This window comes from Oratosquilla oratoria, chromosome 31 (genome assembly GCF_046742065.1).
Source record: "Oratosquilla oratoria isolate Oo_2021 chromosome 31, ASM4674206v1, whole genome shotgun sequence".
Classification (NCBI taxonomy): domain Eukaryota; kingdom Metazoa; phylum Arthropoda; class Malacostraca; order Stomatopoda; family Squillidae; genus Oratosquilla; species Oratosquilla oratoria.
Window position 1 is genome coordinate 44139149 of NC_134807.1, and position 27826 is coordinate 44166974.

General features: G+C 36.6%; 1 protein-coding gene across 4 annotated transcripts in view; it reads left to right on the forward strand.

The window, feature by feature from the left end:
• Nucleotides 1-27826, forward strand: part of LOC143041531 (sodium- and chloride-dependent glycine transporter 2-like) — a 98806-nt gene that overhangs the window by 51236 nt on the left and 19744 nt on the right. For all 4 annotated transcript variants that reach the window (XM_076213517.1, XM_076213518.1, XM_076213515.1 and 1 more), the window contains 3 exons: nt 6567-6795; nt 17217-17363; nt 17521-17653. In XM_076213517.1, the coding sequence (XP_076069632.1) occupies nt 6567-6795; nt 17217-17363; nt 17521-17653 (509 nt within the window). The remainder of the gene's footprint in view (nt 1-6566; nt 6796-17216; nt 17364-17520; nt 17654-27826) is intronic.

Sequence of the window (27826 nt, forward strand, 5' to 3'; positions counted from 1 at the left end):
GTCCCTTCATGTTCACTCCCTCCACATCTGCCTTCCATACCTCTTTTACTAGTCTTTCTTCACTCATTCTTTCCATGTGTCCAAACCATCCTAATACTCTTTCATCAACCCTATCTCCCAACTCCCTTTCCACCCCCATTCTTCTCCTCGCCTCCTCATTTCTCACTCTATCCAGCCTAGTAACCCCCATCATACTTCTCAGACACCTCATCTCAAACACATTCAAACTCCTTCTCTCTTCCTCTCGTTATGTTCCATGTTTCTGCCCCATACAGTGCTGTTGGCACAATCACTCCTTCATACAGTCTCCTCTTAGCATCCATTCCCAAATGTCTATTCCTCATTACACTCTTCAATCCACCAAGGCATTTACTCGCTTCTCTCAATCTACATTCTACCTCCACCTTCACTCCACCTTTTCCTGCCACATTTGCACCCAAGTATCTAAAACTATCCACTTCCTCCAGTCGCTCACCCTTAATGCTCACTTCCAGTCTACTGCCACTTTCACCCCTTGTACATCTCATCACCTTACATTTACCTACATTTATCTTTAGCTTTCTTCTATCACGTACTCTCCCAAACTCTGTCACCAACTTCCTCAGTCCCTCCTCTGATCCTGCCACAAGCGCAGTGTTGTCAGCAAACAACAGCTGGCTCACCTCCCACTATTCTCCATTTTCTTTAACCATCTCCAATCCCTGACCCACTACCCTTGCATTTACCTCTCGCACTACCCCATCCATGTATAAGTTGAAGAGCCAGGGCTACATAACGCATCCTTGACGAAGTCCCACCTTTACCTCGAACCACTCACTCTCTCCATTTCTAATCCTGACTCAAGCTCTACTACTCTCATAAAAACTCTTGACAGCTCCCAGAAGCTTTCCTCCTATCCCATATATCTGCATAACCTCCCACAGTGCCTTTCTGTCTACCCTATCGTAAGCCTTTTCCAGATCCATAAAAGCCCAAAAAACATCCTTCCCCTTTCCTATAGCTTTCTCACATATTTGTCTTACCACAAAGATCTGATCTACACAACCTCTACCCGTCCTAAATCCACACTGTTCCTCACCAATTACTCCCTCTGTTCCTCCTTGTCGTAATTTCACTAATTCTTGTTTGTTTTTCAGTTTGTTGTTTATGAATCTTTTAAATCTTTCCTTTTAAATTTTTGTCAAGATTTTCCATTTCTCTTCTACTGTTGTTTCCTTTTTGTATATCCTTTCCTAGTCTGCTTTTTGATTTTTTTTTCTCATTTCATCAAAATTTGTTTTTCCATACATTCTTCCCTTTCTATTGTTTGTTTTTTCTCATGTATTTTTCCTCATTTAGTTCCAGTTCAACCAATATGTGGTCACTTTTATTTACTGGTGTCTTATATTCAATCTTGTCCACTATTTCAGGTTCTGATGTGATTATTAGGTCTAGTCTCAATGGCTCTTCCTCATTTCTATACCTAGTATTCTCTTGTATCCATTGTGTCATTGTATGTTCTATGATCATATCAAGTAGTACATTTCCCCATAGGTCATCTCCACCCTTCACTGTCATCTCTTCCCAGCAGATTTCTTTACAATTAAAGTCACCCATTATAACTACTCTTCCTCCATTTTCCATTATCATATATAGTGTTATCCTTGTGTCTTCTAACATATTCTTGTGTTCTCTCTCTTCCCACAAAACTATTTTAGGAGGCACATAATTTACCACAAACTTCCTGCTCTTCTTGTCCCTGTCCTCTACAATTCCCGTTATATCCAGTTCTTTTTCCTTTAGATAATCATTCACTTCATCCAAGCCTGTTATTAATCCATCTATATTTGTGAAGGACACTTTTAATTTTCCGTCACCTCCATCCTGTTTTGTTTCCCTTCTCTCTCCTATGAACCATTTCCTCACTTTCATATCCACTACTCTCCAATAGAATTTCTCTTTGACTGTTCTGTTCTCATTTTTTTCCTAAGCTTTGGTTCTTTTTATTTTTTCTTCCTCTCCTCCTTATTCATCTCTCTTTTTGTCCATACCTGTTTGTACTGATCAGTTTCTGCTAGTTTTCCTGTTTTTTATAAGACATTCTCTGCTGTCGTTTGTGACCTGAATTTAACCTTAATTGGTCCGGTCTTGTATATTTTTCAATTTCTTTCCCCATTTCCTGTTCACCTTCTTGAAATATTTTTAATGCCTTGTTTACATTTTCTTTCTCATCTCATTCTCTTGTAGTACTATTTGGATTATGCTCTTCCATTCCTAATATAATTATACATTTCTTTTTATCTGCTAAGTCTCTTACTATATTCTCCTTCTCCCTCATCACTTTAATAACTGTGTCCTTAGTGTGTTCCTTCATCTGTTGTTTCACTCTATCTCTAAATTCAATTTTATTATCCTCCTGAACTTTTTACCAACCTCTTACCTCATTTAGTATGGACTCTTTATTCTCTTTATTATTCCTCATTAATTCCTAATTCTCATTCTTTACTTCTCTTAACTGTATTTCTAATTCTTCTACTTTAGTTAGGTTTTGGTTCTCCTTCTTTAATTCTTCCAATTTATCCAATTTTTGTGTAAACTCAGACTAAGACTCCTGTGTTTCCTATTCCACTTTCATCAACCTGTCAGAATGTCTAACATTATATATATATATATATATATATATATATATATATATATATATATATATATATATATATATATATATATATATATACATATATATACATATACATATATATATATACATATACATATACATATATATACATATAATTGGGAGTTAGGGTTGATGAAAGAGTATTAGGATTGTTTAGACACATGAAAAGAATGAGTGAAGAAAGATTAGTAAAAGGTGTGAAAGGCAGAGGTGGAAGGAGTGGACATGAGGGGGCAACCAATGATGAGATGAGATGGATGGGGTAAAAGGGCAATTGGGAAAGAGGAATCTGTTGAGGAAGGAAGGGAGAAGACAGAAGATAGGGGTGAGTGGAGGATTGTTGTGTATGGATGATGCTGTGATGCACGGAAGGGAGTGGGTGAGGGATGGGGGGGTAGAGAGGGTGGATCGTTGATTGAATGAAGCGGCCTTGCTGTGGGTGTGCTGTCTTTTTACACTGCTGACCCTGGGCAGTGGGCGAGATGCAGGGATGACCCCTCATCCAAGAGGAGCCAAGAGGGAGGGAGGTAGGTGAATGGGAGTGGAGTATGTGGGGATGGAATGGGAGTGGATTTTATGCCTTTGTTTTTTTGGCTACCTCCCTTGTAAGGGGGAAATAGCCATTGGCTATTTCCCCTTTCCCCTTACAAGAGGAGGAGCCAAGATAAGAGGGAGGGAGGTGGGTGAATGGGAGTGGAGTATGTGGGGATGGAATGGCCTTTGTTTTTTTGGCTACCTCCCTTGTAAGGGGGAAATAGCCATTGGCTATTTCCCCTTACAAGGGAGTTAGCAAAAAAAGGCATAAAATCCACTCCCACCCATTCCATCCCTACATAATCCACTCCCATTCAACCCCCTCCCTCTTTCTTATCTTGGCTCCTCCTGGATGACAGGTCATCCCTGCATCTCACCCACTGCCCTGGGCCAGAAGCAGTGTAGCAAGACATAGCATATCCACAGCAAGGCTGTCTGGGGTATTGGCTGCATGTTATTGTGGGGTTAAATGCTGTTCAGTAGCATGCAGTCAATACTTTAGGGTCTACATGGGGTGCCTCTACGGACTAGAGTCACACATCATTTCATCTGTGATAAGAGGAAATCTCTATTCATAGAGAAATGATAATGATTTATTATACTGAGACTGTCCCTGCGTTATGCTGGCCCCCCACTCTTGACAAATACTCATTTCCTTTTTTTGTGTAACCCTATGGTGGGGAAAAAGAATACTGCTACCAAGTATTCCCATTTGAGTCATAAAAGGCAACAATAACAGGACAGGGATGGGATTAGACATCCTTTTCTCTGTAGCACCAAAGGGGGCATTCCTAAAAAAAAAAAAAAAAAAAAAAAAGTGTATATATATATATATATATATATGCAAAGAAATCACAAAACACACGTGATAAACTATTTTTGCAGAAACCACCGGGAAATTGAAATAACGGATACCGAAAGTTTTCGTCTATTTAGACATTTTCAAAGGTACAAAAAAGCAATACAGAAAGAAACAATAAATACATAAGAAGACAAGGATACTCGGAGAGGTCCCATGTTACATTTTATCACACAATTTTGTCAATAATAAAATTGTCCAATTGAAATAAACCCAAACTCAAGTTCATGTTATTTCCAAAATTTATTTTTATAAACAAGATTCAATAATATTTCTTTCTATAATATTATTACAAGAAGTAATTATTTTAGAATTTCCCCAGTCAATATTATGACCATAATCCCTTTGGTGGACAAATAATCCACTGGACACTTGCCCCATTCTAATACTATATTTATGTTGGCCTATTCTTTTTTTCTAAGCCTTTGCCTGTTTGGCCTATATAAATAAAATCACAGTTTTTACATGGTATGTTATAAATACATCCTTCTTTACTTCTTGGAGAATTTTTGATTAACAGACTCTTAATGTTATTATTATTTTTGAATACTATCTGGATACCAAATTTTTTTCAAAAATGCTAGGAAGATGGATTAAAATTTTGTGGTACGGAATTGTTAACATATTTTTATAATTAAATGGTTTGACCTGCGAAATATTAAGAAAACATTTCCTAGCTTTGATTTTTGTTTTATCAATAAAATGTTTTGGATATTTTAAATTTTCTCCAATGTCATAGATGAATTGTATTTCTTGATACAAGAACTCAGGGGAACAAATTCTATAAGCTCTCAGGAACATTGAAGAAAAAACTGACAACTTGGATTTTTGACTGTAATACGAGTAAAAATGAATGTACGAAAGGACATTGGTCGGCTTCCTGTAAACGTCAAATTTAAGATATCTTCCACATCGGTAAATATTTACATCTAAAAATGGTAACATATTATTTTCTTCAACCTCTACTGTGAATTTAATGGAATGCACCAAATTATTTAAATCTCAAAAAAGTATCCAAATGTTGATCATTAGGCCAAATGCATAATACGTCGTCAACATACCTGTACCAAACTGCATTAATTGGAAGAATGTTTGGTAATAACTCTCTTTCAAAAAACTCCATTTACAAATTGCTAAGAATTGGAGACAGACAGTTCCCCATGGCCATACCAAATGTTTGAGTATAAAAGTTTCCATTAAATTCAAACTTAGAGTCTATTACACATAATTTAATTAAACTAATAATAGTATGAGCAGGGAGTGTAAAGTCATGTTTCTTTAATTCTTTTTCTAGAAATCCTAACAAATCTAAAACCGGAACTCGGGTGAATAAACTTTTAATATCGAAACTAACCAACTTAAAATCAAATGTGAGATTATGTCCAAGCAGCTTTTCTGTATTGCTTTTTTGTACCTTTGAAAATGTCTAAATAGACGAAAACGTTCGGTATCTGTTATTTCAATTTCCCGGTGGTTTCTGCAAATATATATATATATATATGTATATATATAAAAGAATTTCATTTTGTGTACCCTTAGGTGCTCTAGGATCTTCTGCAGATCCATATGATTTCTGCAAGGATTACTGATCTGATGTTTAACCTTTAATTTAGAAAAGAGTTATGAAGTATAGAGGAAGTATGTCTCACTTCTTTCTAGCATTAACTGGTAGACATAGAGTGGTGAACAGCCATGTGTTTTGAACCCACATTATCATACACAGGTAAACGTCGACTTACGATGGCCGCGACTTACGATTGTTCGACTTTACGATGACGACGACGACGATATGATATATTTAACCCCTTCCATACGGTGCCGCACACGTGGGCGTCATGAGGAGCAAGTGGATTCGCGACGCTGCCATTTCGACGTCTTGATTATATTTATTGTAGTCGCCCCTGTGTTTTTACATTCTCTCAAATGTGCCCTGAATCCCATTCTCTGTGGTTTTCAAAATTCGCGGGTGAAAGAGAGAACGATCGATATAAGCGGTGACTATATTTTATGATGCGAGTATTATTACGACACGTCGTACGGCTGGCATTGGCTGCTGCCCGCGAGATTTAAGTTCCGTACTGAAAATACATATTATAGTGTTTGAATATGGTAAAAAGGATAAAAATAATTAAATAAACTACTGTACATGTTTAATAGGCTATATTCAGTATCTCTGGTGGTTAATATACAGGTAGGCTAGGTACAGTGACCACGGAACAGAGTGATACACAAATTGGGGATCGACTTACGATGAAATCGTCTTACGATGGATCTATCGAAACCTAATGCCATCGTAAGTCGACGTTTACCTGTATAGGGAAAACATATTTATTTGCACCTAGATGGCTATCCATATGTACTGAAGTAAAATAAAGTTACTACAATATTCTTATATTCATGAATTGATTGGGGTTGTTGATTTTTGTATAGAATGGGTGAATATGCTATCCTTAAAAAAAATTCACTGTGCTGGTATCATATCCTTCTATTATTACAATTATATTCTTTCTGTTTCAGCAACTATGTTTTGAAGCTAGACAAAGATGGTTTAAATGAACCTGGTGATATTGGTGAAATCAAATGGGACCTGTCACTTTGCCTCCTTTTATCCTGGCTAATTGTATTTGTGTGCTTGATGAGAGGGGTCAAGTCCTCAGGCAAAGTTGTATATTTCACAGCAACCTTCCCATATGTCATCCTTCTTGCACTTCTCATAATGGGTGTTCAGCTAGAAGGGGCTGTCAAGGTAATTTGGTCTGACTGCTACTAGTTCTTTTTAATGATAACACTTATGTGGAACAATTTATTTTGTGTTTAAAAGACCTTTTTATTTTGCAAGGTGATTTTAGTAGGATCTTAATATATATATATATATATATATATACATATATATATATATATATATACATATATATATACATATATATATATATATATATTTATTTATATATATATATGTATATATATTTATATATGTTATATATATATATATATATATATGTATATATATTTATATATGTATATATATATATATATATATATATATGTATATATATATATATATTTATATATACATATATACACACATGTATATATATTTATATATGTATATGTATATATTTATATGTATACACATATATAAATGTATATATATATATATGTACATATATACATATATATATATATATATGTGTGTCTATGTATATATATATATATATATATATATATATATATATATATATATATATATATTTTTTTTTTTTTCAGAAACCACCGGGAAATTGAAAAAACAGATACCGAACTTTTTCGTCTATTTAGACATTTTCAAAGGTACACAAAAGCAATACAGAAAAAAATAATAGATACATAAGAAGACAAGGATACTCGGAGAGGTCCCATGTTACATTTTATCACACACAATTTTGTTAATAATAAAATTGTCCAATTTAAATAAACCCAAACTCAAGTTCATGTTATTTCCAAAATTTCTTTTTATAAAACAACATTCAATGATATTTCTTTCTATGATATTATTACATGAAGTAATTATTTTAGAATTTCCCCAGTCAATATTATGACCATAATCCCTTTGGTGGACAAATAATCCACTGGACACTTGCCCCATTCTAATACTATATTTAGTATTAGAACTATACTTTGTATTAGAACGGGGCAAGTGTCCAGTGGATTATTTGTCCACCAAAGGGATTATGGTCATAATATTGACTGGGGAAATTCTAAAATAATTACTTCTTGTAATAATATTATAGAAAGAAATATTATTGAATCTTGTTTTATAAAAAGAAATTTTGGAAATAACATGAACTTGAGTTTGGGTTTATTTAAATTGGACAATTTTATTATTGACAAAATTGTGTGTGATAAAATGTAACATGGGACCTCTCCGAGTATCCTTGTCTAATTATGTATGTATTATTTCTTTCTGTATTGCTTTCTTTGTACCTTTGAATATGTCTAAATAGACGAAAAAGTTCGGTATCCGTTATTTCAATTTCCCAGTGGTTTCTGCAAAAATAGTTTATCACGTGTGTTTTGTGATTTCTTTGTGTGTATATATGTATATATATATATATATATATATATATATATATATATATATATATATATATATATATATATATATATATATATATATATATTCAGTATGTGTCAAGATCTGGAGTGTGAGATCCGTCTTGAAGGGGAGAAACATAAACACCAGACTCAAAGTTGTTGTACAAGTTGCTTTTTATTTTACTGTATCTATTCTTTGTTAATAAAAAATGTGTATGAGATCCGATATATACAATTGTGTATGTAAGGTTGTGACCAGTTGTCTGGTTTTCGTAATGACTGGAGGAGGAGGGGGATCCCAGTTAGCTTCGGCAGTGCAGACTACCTCTCCCAGTTCCAACTAGGACCAATATATTAAGCTCTTTGACTACTGTATCTCATCACATGCCTGAAGACTGTCCTAGGACTAGGACCAAAACATTGGGCATTCAACCTCGCACTTTGAGTCTGGTGTTTATGCTTCTCCCCTTCAATATGTATATATATATATATATATATATATATATATATATATATATATATTATATATATATATATATATATATATATATATATATATATAATATATATATATATATATACACACATAAATTCAAAGGAAACACCTAGCTTGTATTTACATTTGGGAAAGAGACCTGTGTTTATCAAGTGACCAAAATGATAAAATAGAGTAAATTCAACATTATTGTTATATACACAAAATGGAGAATGATGAAGTAGAAAGACAAAAAAGTGAACCAACAAAGAGAAGATTATATGTAAGCAGAGTGGAATCACCAGTGGGGGTCATACCAAAGAAATCTTGTATGATTGATACCGTGATATCTACTCAAAGACTTGATAATAATGTATTTAAGGGGTTTATAAAAGAAAGTGGAGTACTAGGTAGAAAAGAAAGAGAATGTAGGCATAAAAATGTCCTAAGAAATCGGGAGATTGCAGAATTTATAGAGAAACTAATGGATCTGAAAGTTGAATACAGAGCAATGTACAGAGAAGTGAACCAACTAAAAAGAGCTAACAGGGAGCTTAATGATCTAAAAAAGGAATTAAACATGGTCAGAAATGAAGATGAAAGAATGAAAAGTGAAGATAAAAACAAAGATGAGGCTTTGAAAAAAGAAGTGAAAGAACAAATACAAGCGGTGACCGAGAAAGTTGGAGAAACAATTAAAGAGACAGATCTCCAAGAAATAAATAATGGAAAGTGGAACAAGAGAATCAAAAAATAACTTTTGAAGAAATAGTACAGCAACAAATGAAAGAAAATGCTAAAGAAACAGTAATCAAAGTAATTAAGGAAAAAGATAATTGGGTCAGAGACACAGTGCTTTGTAGTTCATGGTATTAAAGAAAAACAATGTACCTAAATACCAAAGAGAAAAAGAAGAGAAAGAAATTGCAAAATGTTTGGGGTTAATCAAACACCATACATCTCTAGGCGTACACTGTCTTACATGCTTGCATACAAGTGCATATTGGCAGCGCTCGGCTGCCTAAACTATTGTACATCCTACATGATAATTACCATAGGTTAATTAATACTATAATACAGTATATATGGAACAGCATGAACATAACATGAATTTTTGACAAAATTGAACTTAAACAAAGGTATACAATGTGCCCATAATATGGGTGCGCAGCCCCTGTATAATGAACTCCAGAGAGTAGTGGTCACATTGTTGCTGAATAAAGTCTTTTAACCATGCGGGTGGCCGTGATTACCTGTGTGGGCGGCTTGGGCGTTGGCCCTGGGGGGGCTTGCGAGGGTGTGCTGTGTGATGTCAGTGGTGATGGAGATAGCCCCTCGGGTGTTGTGATCATGGTTCTCATGTGGCGACGATTCCTTCTGGATACTCGATCATTGCCGTCCAATCTGACTGTATACTGCTGGTGTGGGAGTGCCTCAACAACAGTGCTGGTCCTGTCCCAGACATTTGAAGCCTGGTCTGCACTTGCACGCAGGCACAGGGGAGGAGGGGTGGCAGGGTTTTTGCTGGGCTGTTGTTGACCAGGATTTTGCCATTGTCGACCATCTGTTTCTCCCTTCGGCGAAGTGCCCTGGCCCAGTGTTGATTGACTAGGAGGTGTCAGCCAGCGGTGGGCACCCCATCCCATAATTGTCTCCCCATCCCATAATTGTCTCCCCAAACCTAGCTGCACAGGCGACTTGTCGATTCCCCGAAGTGGTGTATTTACCTAGTTGTATTTTACAGGAAGGGGAGCTATGCTCGTGGTGTCCTGTCTCCACATCCTATTTTATCTAGCCTGTTTTTAAATTCGTGTATCATTTTTGCACACACCACATTCTCATCTAACCTGTTCCAAACATCTATTATCCTGTGGGGAAAACTTCTTTTTCAGGTCTCTTCTATAATTGTCTTGATTTTCTTTCCATGTCTTCTTGTATCTCTACTATCCCATTTTATTAGATCCTCTCTATCAGTAATTTCCATGCCTTTTATGATTCTATAAATAGTTATCAAGTCTCCTCTCTGTCTTCTTTGCTCTAATGTCTGTAGCTCAAGTTTTGCCAGTCTCTCCTCATAAGATAGTTCTGAGAGCGTTGGTGCCAATTTCATAATTGCTCTTTGTATTCTTTCAAGTTTTGTTATACATTTCCCTTGTAAAGAGGAACTATACAGGCACTCCTCCGGTACTCTACCCTCTCTCCAACAAACATTAAATAACCTCACCAACCAGTCCACCATCACTGTACCTCCCTTTTTCAGACATTCCGCATGGCATCCATCCAGACCAGGTGCCTTTCCTGCTTTCATCATCTTAACAACTGCCTTCACCTCATCCTTCCTTATTTCTCCTCCATTCTCCTCATTCATCACTCATTTTCTTCGCACTTCCCACTGCAACAATCTTTCCTTCCCTATCCTCCTTCACATTTAGCAACTCCCTAAAATATTCTGCCCATCTTCCCCTTACTGCCTTCTCTTCCATTATCATCTCTCCATCTGCACCTTTTACCTTTTCTTCTCTACTTGATTCGCCTCCTCTTCCTCTCTTATTTTCTTTCCAAAACATCTTTTTATTACTTTCAAAATTTTCTGTCAAACTCTTACCCCATTTCACATCTGCTCTCCTCTTTGCAACCTTTACCTTTTGCTTTACTTCTCTTTTCTTTTCTTTGTACCTCTCATATGACTCCCTCGTCCTATTTTGTAACCAATCTGTGAAAGCTCGCTTCTTCTCTTCTACAACCTTCTTTGTTTCCTCATCCCACCATTCACTACCCTTTCTTCTATTTCCCCCTGTCTGTCTTGTTCCACACACCATCCTTGCACACTTTATGACTCCCTCCTTGAAACATCCCCATTCCTCCTCCACACCCAGCTCTACTCTACCCTTTACTCCCTCCCACTCCTCCTTCAGCTTCTTTCCGCACTCCTTCTCCTTTTCCTTCTCATTCAAAGAGTTCACTCTAAGAACCTCCCTACCTTTTGTCCCTTTCCTCTTCCTCCATCTATCCTCCACTTTCAACTTACCTTCCACCAAAAAATTATCTGATATTCCCCCACCCTCTCCCCTTAGCACATGTACATCCTTAACTCTTCCTATCATAATCCTATTTACCACTACATAATCCATTAGTGCTCTATCTACCACCCTTCCCTCCACCACCCTCTCCCATGTGTAGTTATGCTTGACTTTCTTCCGAAACACTGTATATGCTATCATCAACTCTCTTTCTAGACACATTTCCACCATCAACTCTCCACTACGATTCTTTCCTGGAACTCCACATTTCCCAACCACTCCATCGATTGGACCATTTCCCACCCTAGCATTAAGGTTTCCCAGTACTATCACATTGATATTTCTTCCCAAATCCTCTATGCACTCATTTAGATCTATCCCTTTCTTCTAAACTCTTCTCACTGCCAGGCCCATATGCACTTACAAAGACCCACATCTCCTTCCCCAGTTTCACCTTCCCCAGTTTCACCTTCATCCACATTATCCTTGAGGAAACCTTCCACTCCACTACCCGTTTACCTATCTCTTCACTTACTAGAATAGCCACCCCTTCCCTCCCTCGCCCTCTTTCACTCGTGATAACCTCCCACTTACACTCCCAAACTTACACTCACCCTTCCCTTTCAACTTAGTTTCACTCAAAGCCAACACATCCATCTTTCTCCCCGTCCTCTCATTTTATGCAATGGGGGGATGGAGAGGGGGGGTCGCCGATTTAATGAAGTGGCCTTGTTGTGGATGTGCTGTGTCTTGCGACACTGCTTCTGACCCAGGGCAGTGGACAAGGTGCAGGGATGACCCGTCATTCAGGAGGTGCTAAGATAAGAAGGAGGGTGGAGGGGTGTGGAGTGTATTCAGGGATGGAATGGGTGGGAATGATTTTATGCCTTTTTCTTTTTGGCTACCCCCCTTGTAAGGGGGAAAAAGCCTTGGTATATGTATGTATGTTATACATTTTTTTGTACTTGGTGACCATGTCATTGCGTATGCAGCAACGACATGGTCACCAAGTACAAAAAAAAAGTACAACAAAATTTGAAAGAATACAAAGAGCAATTATGAAATTGGCACCAGTGCTCACAGAATTATCATATGAGGAGAGGCTGGCAAAACTTGAACTACAGACATTGGAGCAAAGAAGAGAGATTGGAGACTTGATAACTATTTATAGAATCATGAAAGGCATGGAAATTATTGATAGGATCTTAATGGGATGGTAGAGATACAAGAAGACATGGAAAGAAAATAAAAAAGACAGTTATAGAAGAGACCTGAAAAAGATAATAGACATTTGGAACAGGTTAGATGAGAATGTTGTGTGTGCATAAATGATGCATGAATTTAAAAACAGTCTAGATAAAACAAGATATGGAGACGGGACACCACAAGCATAGCTCCCCCTTCCTGTGAAATACAACTAGGTAAATACATGTCGTCGGATTGAAGGCGAAGATTGGAACTCCGGGAAAAAACTAAATTTTCGAGGATTTCAGCAACGAGGGAGTACCTGTGTTGTATTAGTAGGGAAGGAAAAAGCTTGTGGTGTAGTGGGCAGGTGAAGAAAAAAGAGAAAGGGAGACATTATTGAGGAAAATGGAAGAGAATGAGGAAGGGGAGGAAGGGGAGGAGTGGGCCTTGGACGTCAGAAGGGATGTAAACAAAAGGTGTGCAGATGACACAGATGAAGTCAAACAGGTGAGCAGAGTTATTAAAAGTAGGAATATAGATAATAGCAGATCCATGGAAAAAGGAGATAATTACTTCTATGGATTTAATGAGGGAGGAGATCATAACCTCCCCTGACTAGTAGGTCTAGAGGAGAAACTAACAAAAATGAACAAAGCATGGGAAGTTAGGTTTAGCCAATTAGCACTAGTTACACAACGAGTTGATAAATTGGAAGAACTAAAGAAGGAGAATCGAAACCTAAATAAAGAAATAGAAGAATTAAAAAGACAGTTAAAAGAAGTAAAGGATGAGGATGAGGAATTAAAGAGGAATTATAAAGAGAATAAAGAGTCCATAGCAAAAGATTTAAGTGGTTGGAAAAAAGCCCTAGAGGATAACAAAATTGAATTTAGAGATATAATGAAACAACAGTTTCGCCATAGTAACTAGCGGGGCAGCTTTTGCAAGGAATTCTGTAAACTAGACATTTATCTTCGTCTAGTTTACAGAATTCCTTGCAAAAGCTGCCCTGCTAGTTACTATGGCGAAACTAGCAGAGGAATTCACAAGCGGACGATTGAACAAAAAAATGACATCAAAGCCCACCGGACATCCAACTCATTAGTGGTACACATTGACAACTTTGGCCACCTGCCGGATTGGGAAAAAACAGAGGTGCTCCATAATGGACTTAACAAAAAGGAAAGGAGGACAATTGAGGCAGCGTATATTACCTCACTCCCATGTAGCAATCATCGGGATGGTTTTGTCAAGTTGGCGGGGGTAGCAAGCAGCCTAATTACCCACAAGGTAAGATGAAAGCGAGATGGCAACAACATTGACTGGGGAGGAACGGGGTGTTTTTGTTTTAATAATTTTATTACGCTCAAAGAGCGGCAAGCCTAGTACATAGGTAATTAACTATTTACATGAAAATCGTGACTCATAGGACACGCTGTTCGACTGAGGTGGCAATTCGTGGTCAAGTACAAATTTTCAGAGGTTGGGACACAGTGGTGGAGGACACGGTATACAATCAGTGGCAATAACAGCATGTATAAAACAATCACAGTCAACAGTATATACAAAACAAAAGTATGTACAATATTACAGTCATGATATAAGGGACATTGACATAATTGAAACAGTCGTGGACAAGATCATACATAAGAATTATTACGTCGTACAACGATAGTTAGCACCCACCAAAGTGTGGGTGACGTAAGAGCAGTGTTTCTAAATGGTCATCGGCAAGCAAGTATTTACATACATCAATGACAGACTCTCTATGGGGGATTAAATCTGTTACTGCAGGACATTCAAGGCAATAATGCTGAAGGTTGTTTGCATTAGGCAAGTCACACAGTTTACAGGAAGAAAATTGAGGCATGTCTCTTGTCTCGCTCACCTGCCACACTGGTCTGTAGCCTAATCTAAGTCGAGTAGATACCACATTATGTCTTCTAACTAAGAGTCCTCAGCTGCGATATATGTGGGGGCGATTGGCAAAGTGATCATAGTGCTGAATGGTCACACTCGAAGGTCGCTCGATATTCCTCCGGTGAATGATAGGCAAATGAGCTGCAGCACGTATCTTGCGTCTGTAGAATGAGAGGGAACTAGGTGAAGCGTCAGTTGCAGGTGAGGGCTGCTCGCAGGCTGCCTTGGCGAGTAGGTCCACTGTCTCGTTGCTAGTTATTCCTACGTGAGAAGGGATCCGCAGGAAGTGAATAACAAGGGAGTGCTCAAGGGCTGTGGCTAGCTGAAATAGAATGCGAGTTACTAGGTTATGGGATTCTGATTTTTGGGAGGACAAGGCATGGAGAGCAGATTGAGAGTCACAGATAATTAGGCCATTACTACCAATACGTAACAGTAGATTGACAGCATCCAGGAGTCCGTGGAGCTCGCAGGAAGTTGAGCTAAGGAAACCTGGTAGTCGGCGTCCAATCCAGCCTCCATGGGGTGGAACCATACTAGGCGAGTAGATAGCACAGCCCGTGTTTCCGTCTGGTTGCAGCGACCCATCTGTGTATATTGTATGAACAGCTGGGAGGGAAGAGGTCACTTTGGCGATGGTTTCTACAGCTAGTTGCTTCTGTAGTAGGGGCAGGTCACTCTTGCATGTTGGTGTATAGGTGACGGCGGGGAGCGGAACCTTCCAGGGGGGTGGACTGTGAACAACTTCTTGTCTAGGAATATGAAATCCTATACTCTGTAGGTTTGTGCAAATGGCTCTAATAAGGGCACAACTACCAGGTTGGAGTCGGGGTCGAGGTGTGGTAGGGTCGAGAGACGTTCTGATGACATTCGAGTAGTGGGGGCTAATCTGTGGGGTGTGTAAGCATTTAACAGTGAAATATGTTACGTTAGCGTGTATTCGTTCCACCAGAGGGGATAGATGTACTGTAGTTCCTGTAGCATATTGGCAACCCGAGTAGAGATTGGGCAGCCCAGTATGAGCCGCATAGCTTTATTTTGAAACTTATCGAGGGGGTTCAATGCTGATTTAGGTAGTTGACATAAGGCAGGAGAGAGATAATCGATGACTGAGTGGATAAATTTTACGTACATATTTCTTGCCAATGTCATGGAGATCCCAGCAGCATTGTTGGTAAGCCACTGAAGGGGTGTTAGGCATTGTTGTAGTCGAGTCAATACATCATCAACAAGTGGATGAATACGCTGCCGTACGGGGGTGACGCGGACGGGCGCTCCCAGGTAGACATACTGCATGCAGAGTGGTATAACGCTGGTACCCACTAGGAAAGCAGGGAGTGTTTGTGGCTTATGGGGAGAGAAGATCCTGCACTTTTCGGGGGAGATGATGAGACCACATGAAGATGAGTGTTCATAAAACGAGTAGAGAAAGAGCTGAAGATCTTCAGAGGAGGTCGAATGAATGCATATGTCGTCTGCATAACATGTAACTTGGGTACCTGGGATATCAGGGAGTAGAGAAAGAAGGCGATGCATGAGGACATTGAATAAAAATGGACTGAGGACACCTCCCTGTGGGGTGCCAAGGTCAAATCTCCTGGTAGCACTAATAGCCCCTTTAAAGAGTACACGAGACGATCTGTTGCTCAGGTATCCTTGCACCCATCTCAAGAGATTCCCTTTGATATTAAAATCTACAAGCTGATCGAGGATGATATCCTTGTTTGCAATGTCAAATGCGCTTTTAAGATCTAGAAAGGCCACAATACTGGTAGGGGAGAGGCGGGTGTATAATTCATAGAGATAGTGATGTGTGCTGTGGTGGGGCAGAAAACCATAGAGTCCAGTGGAGAGTTTGTCATGGAGGCGGTGGAGAAGAATACGCTCCAGCACTTTGCTAAAGCAGGACGTGAGGGAAATGGGTCGGAATTTGTCGAAACCGGGTTTAGGAATTGGAACTATGAGACTGGTCGTCCAGGCTTGTGGAACATATCCATATCGTAGGCAGAGATTATAGAGACGGAGGAGGGGGTCACCTGGTACTTTTAGGAGAAGGCGGAGGACCGAGTATGTGATACCATCATCACCCGGAGCTGTCGGGAACGGGGTGAGCTGTGCGATTATATAAATTGTTGTTGTCTTATTTGTGTATACTCTGAAGAAGTCCTAGTTGGACAAAATGTCAGATATAAAACTTCAACAGATTTTATATATATATATATATATATATATATATATATATATATATATATATATATATATATATATATATATATATATATATATATATATATATATATAATGATTCCAATAGTATAATACACTGAATACTATATGATAATGCCTTTTAGTAACATTTAAACATTTATCAAAATATAGACATTAGATTATTTAATTTCTTATTACAATATGTATAAGTATATTAAGGGTTATACATAGAGTAGTATATGATTATATGCCTTTCAGTAACTTTTATTCTATTATCTTCAGGGACTAAAATTTCTATTTGTCCCACGTTGGGATGCCATCCTTGACGTTCATGTCTGGAGAAAAGCAGCTGAGCAAATGTTCTTCTCCCTCAGTGTTTCTTGGGGAGGCCTCATAATGTTTGGTTCCTACAATAAGTTCCGCAATAAGGTAATTTTTTTTTAGACAATTATGGCATTATAGAAGGTTCATGAGTGTAGCTTTTATTCAAATTTCCCTCAGAATGAATATGACTTATTAAGCTTCTTATAAAGTACTTTTTTCCTTAAACTTCTTGTATTTTTGGTAAGCATCTATTATTTTGCAGGTCCATATTGATGCATTTGTAGTGTCTTCCCTTGATCTGATCACCTCAATTATTGCTTCTGCAGCCATATTCTCTGTTCTTGGAGCAATGGCCCATGACCTTGGAGTAGAAATCAAGGATGTTGTGAAGGATGGTAAGTAGTGCTGACTTATATATATATATATATATATATATATATATATATATATACGGTATTTATATATATATATATATATATATATATATATATATATATATATATGTGACACACAGGAACCCGCAGTCGGAGAAAATAAACTTCGAATAAAGAAGAATCCTATATTTCGGCTATCAACTGTAGCCCTCTTCAGGAAAGAACATAGGATTCTTATTTATTCGAAGTTTATTTTCTCTGACTGTAGGTTCCTGTGTCTCATTTACAAATGTTCTACTACATTTCTGTTTAGAAAATATATATATATATATATATATATATGTATATATATATTATATGTATATATATTATATATGTATATTATATATATATATATATATATATATATATATATATATATATATATATATGTATGTATATATATATATATATAATATAGTTGTAACTCCAACTGAACACAATTCATTCAGAAAAATTGGTTGAAAGTTGGAATGTTTGATTTTTAAAATGAATTTTCTCATTTAAAATGGTGGAAGTATGATTAATCTGTTACAAGCCTGAGATGAATTACATACATAAACAGAAATACATTCACATAAATGATATATAGTATAAAAATGTGTATATGAACATTGTGTAAAGTGTATTAAATGCATAAAAATACAATAATAATAAAAATACATGTACAATACTTTAATAAAATAATAATACTGTACTGTAATACATCACATACCTGTTCGTCTATGAAGAGATGGCGTATGTGATGGGTTGGGTATGGAGGGAGGGGAGAGGAGAAGGAAATTATTGCTTGGAAGGGGAGTCCCCTTCCATAAAACAACTCGGCAATTGGCCTTCATGAGTTCTTTCCCTAAATTGTATTTTTTCTTCTGGAGACTTGTCATCAAATCAAGTAGGCTTTTTTTTTCTTTAAGGAAGAATTTGACTAATGTTTGTAGCACTTTTCTATGTTGCACAATTTTTCTGAAGTACATCATGATGTTATCATTGAAAATGTTCACTGCACGGTTGGCAACTGCGGTATCAGGGTGGTATTTTTCAATGAATGCATGCATTTTAGTTCATTTAGCACACAGCTAATTGATTTTAGCACTTGAAGCCTCCTCCCTTACCTCCTCCTCTCCAGATGATATTTCTTCCATCTGTTCCTATTGTTGCTGTTGTTGCAGGTGCATCAACTCTTCCATGCTGAGCTCTGCAGAGTGGCCTCTAATGAGCTCATGCACCTCTTTTGCTTTAACTTGAAGGCCCATATTTTTACCCATAGACACAGTATCATCAATTACTGTGACGTCTTTGACAGCAGGATTTGTGATGGGCTGAAACCACTCAAAATCTCTTTCTGGGACACACTCTGACAAAAGTTTTTGCCATGCACTTGTCAGAGTACAATACAACACTTGGCCCCAAGCCAAATCAATGAAATTCACACAACTTAAGATAGTGAAATGGTCTTTCCAAAATTTTCTATGGGTCGAGTTGGTGTCACTCATCACTTCAAAACACTTGCAGAAAAGGGCTCATGTGTACAGATTTTTTTAAAATTAGAAATGACCTTTTAATCCATGGGTTGAAGAATCGATGTCACATTGGGGGGGTAGGAATTTAATCGTTATAAAGTCTAATGAAGCTCTAAAGCAGGGGGTGGGCAGGGGCATTATCCATCACTTAAAGCCACTGTTCAGGCAAGCCCTTTTCCTTGAGATACACTTTGACTTGTGAGGCAAAAACATTTTTAACCCACTCCTTGAAGAATTGCCAGGTTACCCAAGCCTTAGTATTGGCGCACCACATAACGAGCAATGAACTTTTTTCCACTTGATTTCTTGTGAATACACAGGAGTTGTCTGAATAATAAACCAGCAGGGGCTTAATCATGCAATTACCACTGGCAGTTGCACAAAACAGTAGTGTGAGATGATCTTTCATGGGTTTATGGCCAGGCAATGTTTTTTCTTCTTTAGTGATGTAGGTCCTGTTTAGAAGCTCCTTCCAAAACATCATAATTAAACACTTGCTGGGGCACAAATCCTTCAAAAGTAACGTAGTCAGATATGTCAAAGAATTCGTCAGCCACAGCCTGGTTCATACTAGTTGCCTCGCCATGTCTTGTTACATAGTGTATGCCAGTGCACTTTTTTAACTTTTCAAACCAGCCCCGGCTGGCTTTGAACACGAACTTTTCACTGTCACTAGCACTATTCGTACTCGTAGTCAGAACACTAATTGTACTTGGAGCTTTCTTCTTTAACTCAGTTTAAATTGCCAAAGCTTTCTTGCAAAATAATGCTTCACTTAAACTGTCCCCTGCTAATTCTTTTTCTCTTATGAAAATAAGCAACAGTTTCTCCATCTAGTTGGTTCCTTCTAGTGCTTAGCGATTTCACTCCCATAGCCACATTTGCTTTTTTAATGACTTCTTTGTTCTTAAGGAACGTAGAAATGGTCAATTTTGGGTTCTTGTATTTGCTTGCCAAATCGGACACACGAATGCCCCTTTTATTTTTTTCTATTATTTCTTTTTTATCTCAGTAATAGTGCATGCCACAGTTCACTTTTGTATTTTTGTTCTTTTATGGGACCCATGGCTACTAAGGGTGAATGTATAAGCACAAACACTGACAAGCAACACACAAGTGTACATGACGATGATTGAACTAAGACTGATGCGCAGCTTCTCCCACATGATGTACCAGCATCAGTATCAAGTGTTCAAGAAGCTTTTTGGACACTCATGTGATTGACAAATTTTGTTCAATTTTTGTTCAATTTTTTTTAAATTTTTGTTCAATTTTTTTTTAAATTTTTGTTCTATTTTGTAAGGCAAAATTTTTCTAAATTTTTGATCAGTTTTTTATTTGTTTGAGGTAAGAAACATTCAATTTTTGAGGTACCACTGTGTGTATTTACCTAGTTGTATTTACCTAGTTGTATTTTACGGGAAGGGGAGCTATGCTCGTGGTGTCCCGTTTTCGTATCTCATTTTATCTAAACTATTTTTAAATTCATGTATTGTTTTTGTACACACCACTTTCTCATCTAACTTGTTCCAACTGTCTATTACTCTGTGAGGAAAGCTGTTCTTTTTCAGGTCTCTTCTATAGCTGTCTTTTTTTATTTTCTTTCCATGTCCTCATGTATTTCTGTCATCCCATTTTATCAGATTCTCTCTATCAGTAATTTCTATGCCTTTCATGATTCTGTAAATAGCTATCAAATCTCCTCTCTCTCTTCTTTGCTCTAGTGTCTGTAGTTCAAGTTTTGCTAGTCTCTCTTCATATGATAGTTTTGAGAGTGTTGGTGCCAATTTTGTAATTGCTCTTTGTATTCTTTCAAGTTTTTTTATGCATTTTTTTGCACTTGGTGACCATAACTTTGCTGCATATTCCAATCTTGGTCTTATCAGGGTGATTAGAATTTTCTTCACCATTTCTTCATCCAAGTATGTAAATGCAACTTTGATTGTTCTTATTAAATTATAGGTTTCTCCAAAAATCTTATTTATATGTTTCTCAGGTGACATATTATTCATAACAATGACTCCCAGGTCCTTCTCATTTTCTACTTTTTTTTTATTTCTTCTTCTCCCAATTTATATGATCCTGTTATTCTGTTTTTACTTTTTCCAAATTCCATTATACTACACTTTTTTGTATTGAACTCCATCTCCCACTTCCTACTCCATTCCTGTACTTTATTTAGATCTCTTTGTAGTGATTCACAATCTTCTTCCGTGTTCACTTTTTTCAATAGTTTTGCATCATCTGCAAAGAAGCTCATATAGCTTTCAATTCCTTCATCCATATTATTAATATATATAGCAAACATTATTGGGGCCAGAACTGTTCCTTGTGGAACACCGCTTATTACTTCATCCCATTTTGAGTGTTGATCTCTTATCACTACTCTCATTTTTCTTTCTTGCAAAAAGTCTTCCATCCAATTTAGCAGTTTGCCCTGTATTCCTCCTTCAGTTTCTAATTTCTTAAGCAACTTCTTATGTGGTACTTTGTCAAAAGCTTTTTTTAGGTCTAGAAATGCACAATCAGCCCATCCATCTCTTTCTTGTATTATATCTATTAGCCTTGAATAGAAACATATTAAATTGGTGACGCATGATCGTCCTTGTCTGAATCCAAATTGCCTTGGATTGAGCACGTTGTTTTTTTCTAAATATTTTACCCATCTACTTTTGACAATTCTTTCACAAATTTTTGCTATTGTACTTCTTAGAGAGACTGGCCTATAGTTGTTAGGGTCTTCTTTATTTCCCCCTTTATATATAGGTACTATATTTGCTTTTTTCCAATCTTCTAGAACTTTACCTTCTTTCACGGAACTGTTTATTATGCTATGTATTATGTCTGCCAGTTCATTCCTGCATTCTTTCAAAATCCAGTTTGCTATTTCATCTGGTCCATGTGATTTTCTGACATCAAGATTACTCAATTGTTTCAATATTTCATTCTTTGTTACTTCTATTTCTTTCATAGGGAGGACTTTCTCTTTCCATTCAATCTCTTCAGGTTGTATGTTCTCCCTTGTAAACACTGATTTAAAATGTTTGTTCATAATTTCCGCCATTTCAATTTCCTCTGTGTATTCAACTCCTCCTTGTCTTAATTTCTCCAAATCTTGTTTGTTTTTCAGTTTGTTGTTTACAAATCTGTAGAATAGTTTTGGTTGATCTTTACATTTTTCTATGACATCTTTTTCATATTTTCTCTTTTCCTCTCTGCACGTTTGTACATATTCATTTCTATAACAAGTATATATTTTCCATTTTTCTGGTCTTTTGTTTTTCTTCAATTTGGTCCAAGCTTTGTCTCTTTTGTCTTTTATCTCCCTACAACTTTTGTTGTACCAGCATTTTACATATTCTTTTTCTTGTTTTTGTCTTGGGACATACATTTCTACTCCTTTTTTATAGATTTTTGTCAAAATATTCCATTTCTCTTCTACTGTTGTATCTTCTTTGTGTATTCTTTCCCAGTTTTCATTTTGGAAGAACTCTCTTATTTTATTAAAAAAAAAAAAAAAAAAAAAAAAAAATCATACATCAATCTTCCTTTTCTATATTTTTCATTTCTTTTCATGTGTTTTTTCTCATTTAGTTCTAGTTCTATCAATATGTGGTCACTTTTGCTTAATGGTGCCTGGTATTCTATCTTTTCCACTATTTTAGGTTCTGATGTAATTATTAGGTCTAGTCTCGATGGTTCTTCTTCATTTCTATACCTAGTGTTCTCTTGGATCCATTGTGTCATTGTGTGGTCAATAATCATCTCAAGTAGAACACTTCCCCATGAGTCTTCTCCACCCTTTACGGTCATCTCCTCCCAGCATATTTCTTTGCAATTATAGTCGCCCATCATAACTATTCTTCCTCCATCTTCCATTATCTCGTTTAGTGTTACTCTTGTGTCTTCTAACATGCTTTTATGTTCATTCTCTTCCCATGAGGCTGTTTTTGGGGGCACATAATTTATCACAAACTTTCTGCTCTTCTCATCTCTATCTTTTACTTCTATCATAATCATCTCTATTCTTCCCATATGTGACTCTCTTCACGTTTATATCCTTCTTAGTCAGGAACATAACTCCACCCCCTTGTTTTATCTTTCTGTTTCTAATCCAATAATTATATGCATTGTGTCCTATGCTGTTGGGTGGTAGTGGGCCTTTTAATTTTGTCTCAACAATTCCCATTATGTCCGGATCTTTTTCTTTCAGATATTTGTTCAGTTCATTCAGTCCTGTTATTAATCCATCTATATTTGTGTAGGGTACTCTTAACTTTCTGTTATTTCCATTGTATTCTCTGTTTCTTTTGTGTTTCTCTCTTTTATGTTCCATTTCTTCAATTTCATATTCACTACTCTCCAGTAGAATTCTTGTTTTTCTGTCTCCGTTCTGGTCTCGTTTTTTTTCTTAGCTTCATGTCTTTTCCTTATATCCTCCTCTCTTTCCTCTTTATTTATTTCCCTTTTTATATTGTTCACTTGTTGCTAGTTTCCCTGTTTTGGATAAGATATTCTCTGCCGTCGTTTGTGACCTGAATTTTATCTTAATTGGTCTGGTCTTGTCTGTACTATATTTCCCGAGCCTGAATTTCTCTTTGATTTGTTTCATTATTTCTGGCTCATCTTCCTGAACTAATTCTAGTAAATTTCTTTTTCATTTTCCTCTTTGATTCTTGTGGTTCTATCTGGGTTATGTTTCTCTTCCATTCCTAATATAATTATACATTTCTTTTTGTCTGCTAAGTCTCTTACTATATTCTCCTTCTGTCTCATCACTTTAATAACTGAGTCTTCAGTTTGTTCTTTCATTTTCTGTTTGATTATGTCAGTAAATGCAACTTTGCTGTTTTCTTGGATTTTTTTCCAACCCTCCTTGTTGTCCTTATTATTCTCCTTTAAGACTTTATTCTCCTCTTTTACTTCTTTTAACTGTTTTTTTAATTCTTCAATTTCCTTAGTTAAGTTTTTGTTCACCTTCTCTAGTTCTTCCAATTTTTCAACCCTCTGCACAATGTTGTTAACGTGTCCCACCCACCCTCTTTAAATCCCTGGAAAATATTCTCATCACCTTCTACTGTATTGCTCTTATCTATACTTCTAATCTTTACATTTTTGTTAGACATTTCGTCGTCGCTAAATTGGTCCGGACCTCTTTTGTTTACATGGCGTCTGCCTGCCTGGGCCATGTCCTCACCTTCCTCATTTCCTTCCATTTCCTTCAGTAATCCCTCCCCTTCTCCTTTTTCCTCACTTACCCCTACACCACGAGCAATTTCCCCCCACCCTGTAAATACAATAGGTACTTCCTTTGCTTCGGGATCCACGAAATTTCACTTTTTCTTCAGAACGTCCTCTAAGCCGTCCGTTCATTGAAGTGTGTATTTATCTAGTTGTATTTTACGGGAAGGGGAGTTATGCTCGTGGTGTCCCATCTTCATATCTCATTTTATCTAAACTATTTTTAAATTCATGTATTGTTTTTGCACACACCACTTTCTCATTTAACTTGTTCCAACTGTCTATTACTCTGTGATGAAAGCTGTTCTTTTTCAAATCTCTTCTATAGCTGTCTTTTTTAATTTTCTTTCCGTGTCCTCTTGTATTTCTGTTATCCCATTTGATCAGATTCTCTCTATCAGTAATTTCTATGCCTTTCATGATTCTGTAAATAGCTATCAAATCTTCTCTCTCTCTTCTTTGCTCTAGTGTCTGTAGTTCAAGTTTTGCTAGTCTCTCCTCATATGATAGTTTTGAGAGTGTAGGTGCCAATTTTGTAATTGCTCTTTGTATTCTTTCAAGTTTTTTTATACATTTTTTTGTACTTGGTGACCATATCGTTGCTGCATATTCCAATCTTGGTCTTATCAGGGTGATTAGGATTTTCTTCACCATTTCTTCATCCAGGTATGTAAATGCAACTTTGATTGTTCTTATTAGATTATAAGTTTCTCCAAAAATCTTATTTATATGTTTCTCAGGTGACATATTATTCATAACAATGACTCCCAGGTCCTTTTCATTTTCTACTTTTTTTATTCCTTCTTCTCCCAATTTATATGATCCTGTTATTCTGTTTTTACTTTTTCCAAATTCCATTATACTACACTTTTTTGTATTGAACTCCATCTCCCACTTCCTACTCCATTCCTGTACTTTATTTAGATCTCTCTGTAGTGATTCACAATCTTCTTCTGTTTTCACTCTTTTCAGTAGTTTTGCATCATCTGCAAAGAAGCTCATATAGCTTTCAATTCCTTCATCCATATTATTAATATATATAGCAAACATTATTGGGGCCAGAACTGTTCCCTGCGGAACACCGCTTATTACTTCATCCCATTTTGAGTGTTGGTCTCTTATCACTACTCTCATTTTTCTTTCTTGCAAAAAGTCTTCCATCCAATTTAGCAGTTTGCCCTGTATTCCTCCTTCAGTTTCTAATTTCTTAAGCAACTTCCTATGTGGTACTTTGTCAAAAGCTTTTTTTAGGTCTAGAAATGCACAATCAGCCCATCCATCTCTTTCTTGTATTATATCTATTAGCCTTGAATAGAAACATATTAAATTGGTGACGCATGATCGTCCTTGTCTGAATCCAAATTGCCTTGGATTTAGCACGTTGTTTTTTTCTAAATATTTTACCCATCTACTTTTGATAATTCTTTCACAAATTTTTGCTATTGTACTTGTTAGAGAGACTGGTCTATAGTTGGTAGGTTCTTCTTTATTTCCTCCTTTATATATAGGTACTATATTTGCTTTTTTCCAATCTTCTGGAACTTTTCCTTCTTTCAAGGAACTGTTTATTATGCTATGTATTTTGTCTGCCAGTTCATTCCTGCATTCTTTCAAAATCCAGTTTGCTATTTCATCTGGTCCATGCAATTTTCTGACATCAAGATTACTCAATTGTTTCAATATTTCATTCTTTGTTACTTCTATTTCTTTCATAGGGAGGACTTTCTCTTTCCATTCAATCTCTTCAGGTTGTATGTTCTCCCTTGTAAACACTGATTTAAAATGTTTGTTCATAATTTCCGCCATTTCCATTTCCTCTGTGTATTCAACTCCCCCTTGTCTTAATTTCTCCAAGTCTTGTTTGTTTTTCAGTTTATTGTTTACAAATCTGTAGAATAGTTTTGGTTGATCTTTACACTTTTCTATGACATCTTTTTCATATTTTCTCTTTTCCTCTCTGCACGTTTGTACATATTCATTTCTATAACAAGTATATATTTTCCATTTTTCAGGTCTTCTGTCTTTTTTCCATCTGGTCCAAGTTTTGTCTCTTTTGTCTTTTAACTCCCTACAACTTTTGTTGTACCAGCATTTTACATATTCTTTTTCTTGTTTTTGTCTTGGGACATACTTTTCCACTCCTTTTTTGTAAATTTTTGTCAAAATATTCAATTTCTCTTCCACTGTTGTTTCTTCTTTGTAAATTTCTTCCCAGTTTTCTTTTTGAAAGAATTCTCTTATTTCATCAAAGTTTATTTTTTCATACATTCTTCCTTTTCTATATTGTTCATTTCTTTTCATATATTTTTCTTCATTAAGTTCCAGTTCAATCAATATGTGGTCACTTTTACTTATTGGTGTTTTATATTCAATCTTGTCCACTATTCTAGGTTCAGATGTAATCATTAGGTCTAGTCTTGATGGTTCTTCTTCATTTCTATACCTAGTGTTCTCCTGTATCCATTGTGTCATTGTATGGTCAGTAATCATCTCAAGTAGAGCGTTTCCCCATGAGCCGTCTCCACCCTTTACTGTCATCTCTTCCCAGCTTCCCACACTTTTTAATCTATACATGCATGACTTACCAACGCCAGACACCTCAGAAATACAAATCTCTTCCTACGCAGACGACATAACAATCACATGCACACATCGTAACACAGACAAAGCTGCAGAAATAATCCAGCCATACCTTGACACACTCAACACATGGTTCATCACAAACAGACTCAAAATAGCTCCAACCAAATCTACAGCAACACTTCTCACCAACTGGACAAAAGAACACAAATACATACCTCATCTCTACATCAACAACACTCTAATACCACACACAAACACACCGAAAATTCTTGGTGTAACATACGATACATCCATGTCTTTCAAACAACACATCACAAACATAAAAAACAAATGTACACCCAGACTTAACGCCCTTAAGTCAATCACTGGAACAACATTTGGACAAAACAAAGAAACTAATATAACAATATACAAACAATGCATACGCTCAGTGTTGAATTATGCGAGTCCTGCATGGGCTCCTAATCTCAGTGAGACACACCACAACACCCTTCAAATCATACAAAACAAAGCCCTAAAAACAATTACAGGCTGCACAAATACAATACCTACAGACCATTTACACCATGAAACAAAAGTCCTCAAAGTCAAGGACCACCTCGACATGAGAGGCACACAAACACTTGCCGCAGCCACCACAAACACATTACACCCGCTACACTACATAGCAGAACACCCACACACACCAAGAAACATTAAAACAACACCCAAAGACCTTTATCACGCACAGATACTCTCTTCTCTTCCTCCACAACCACCAAACACCAGCCTCCGGAAACATATTCATAATTATATCACTCACCGCTCCATT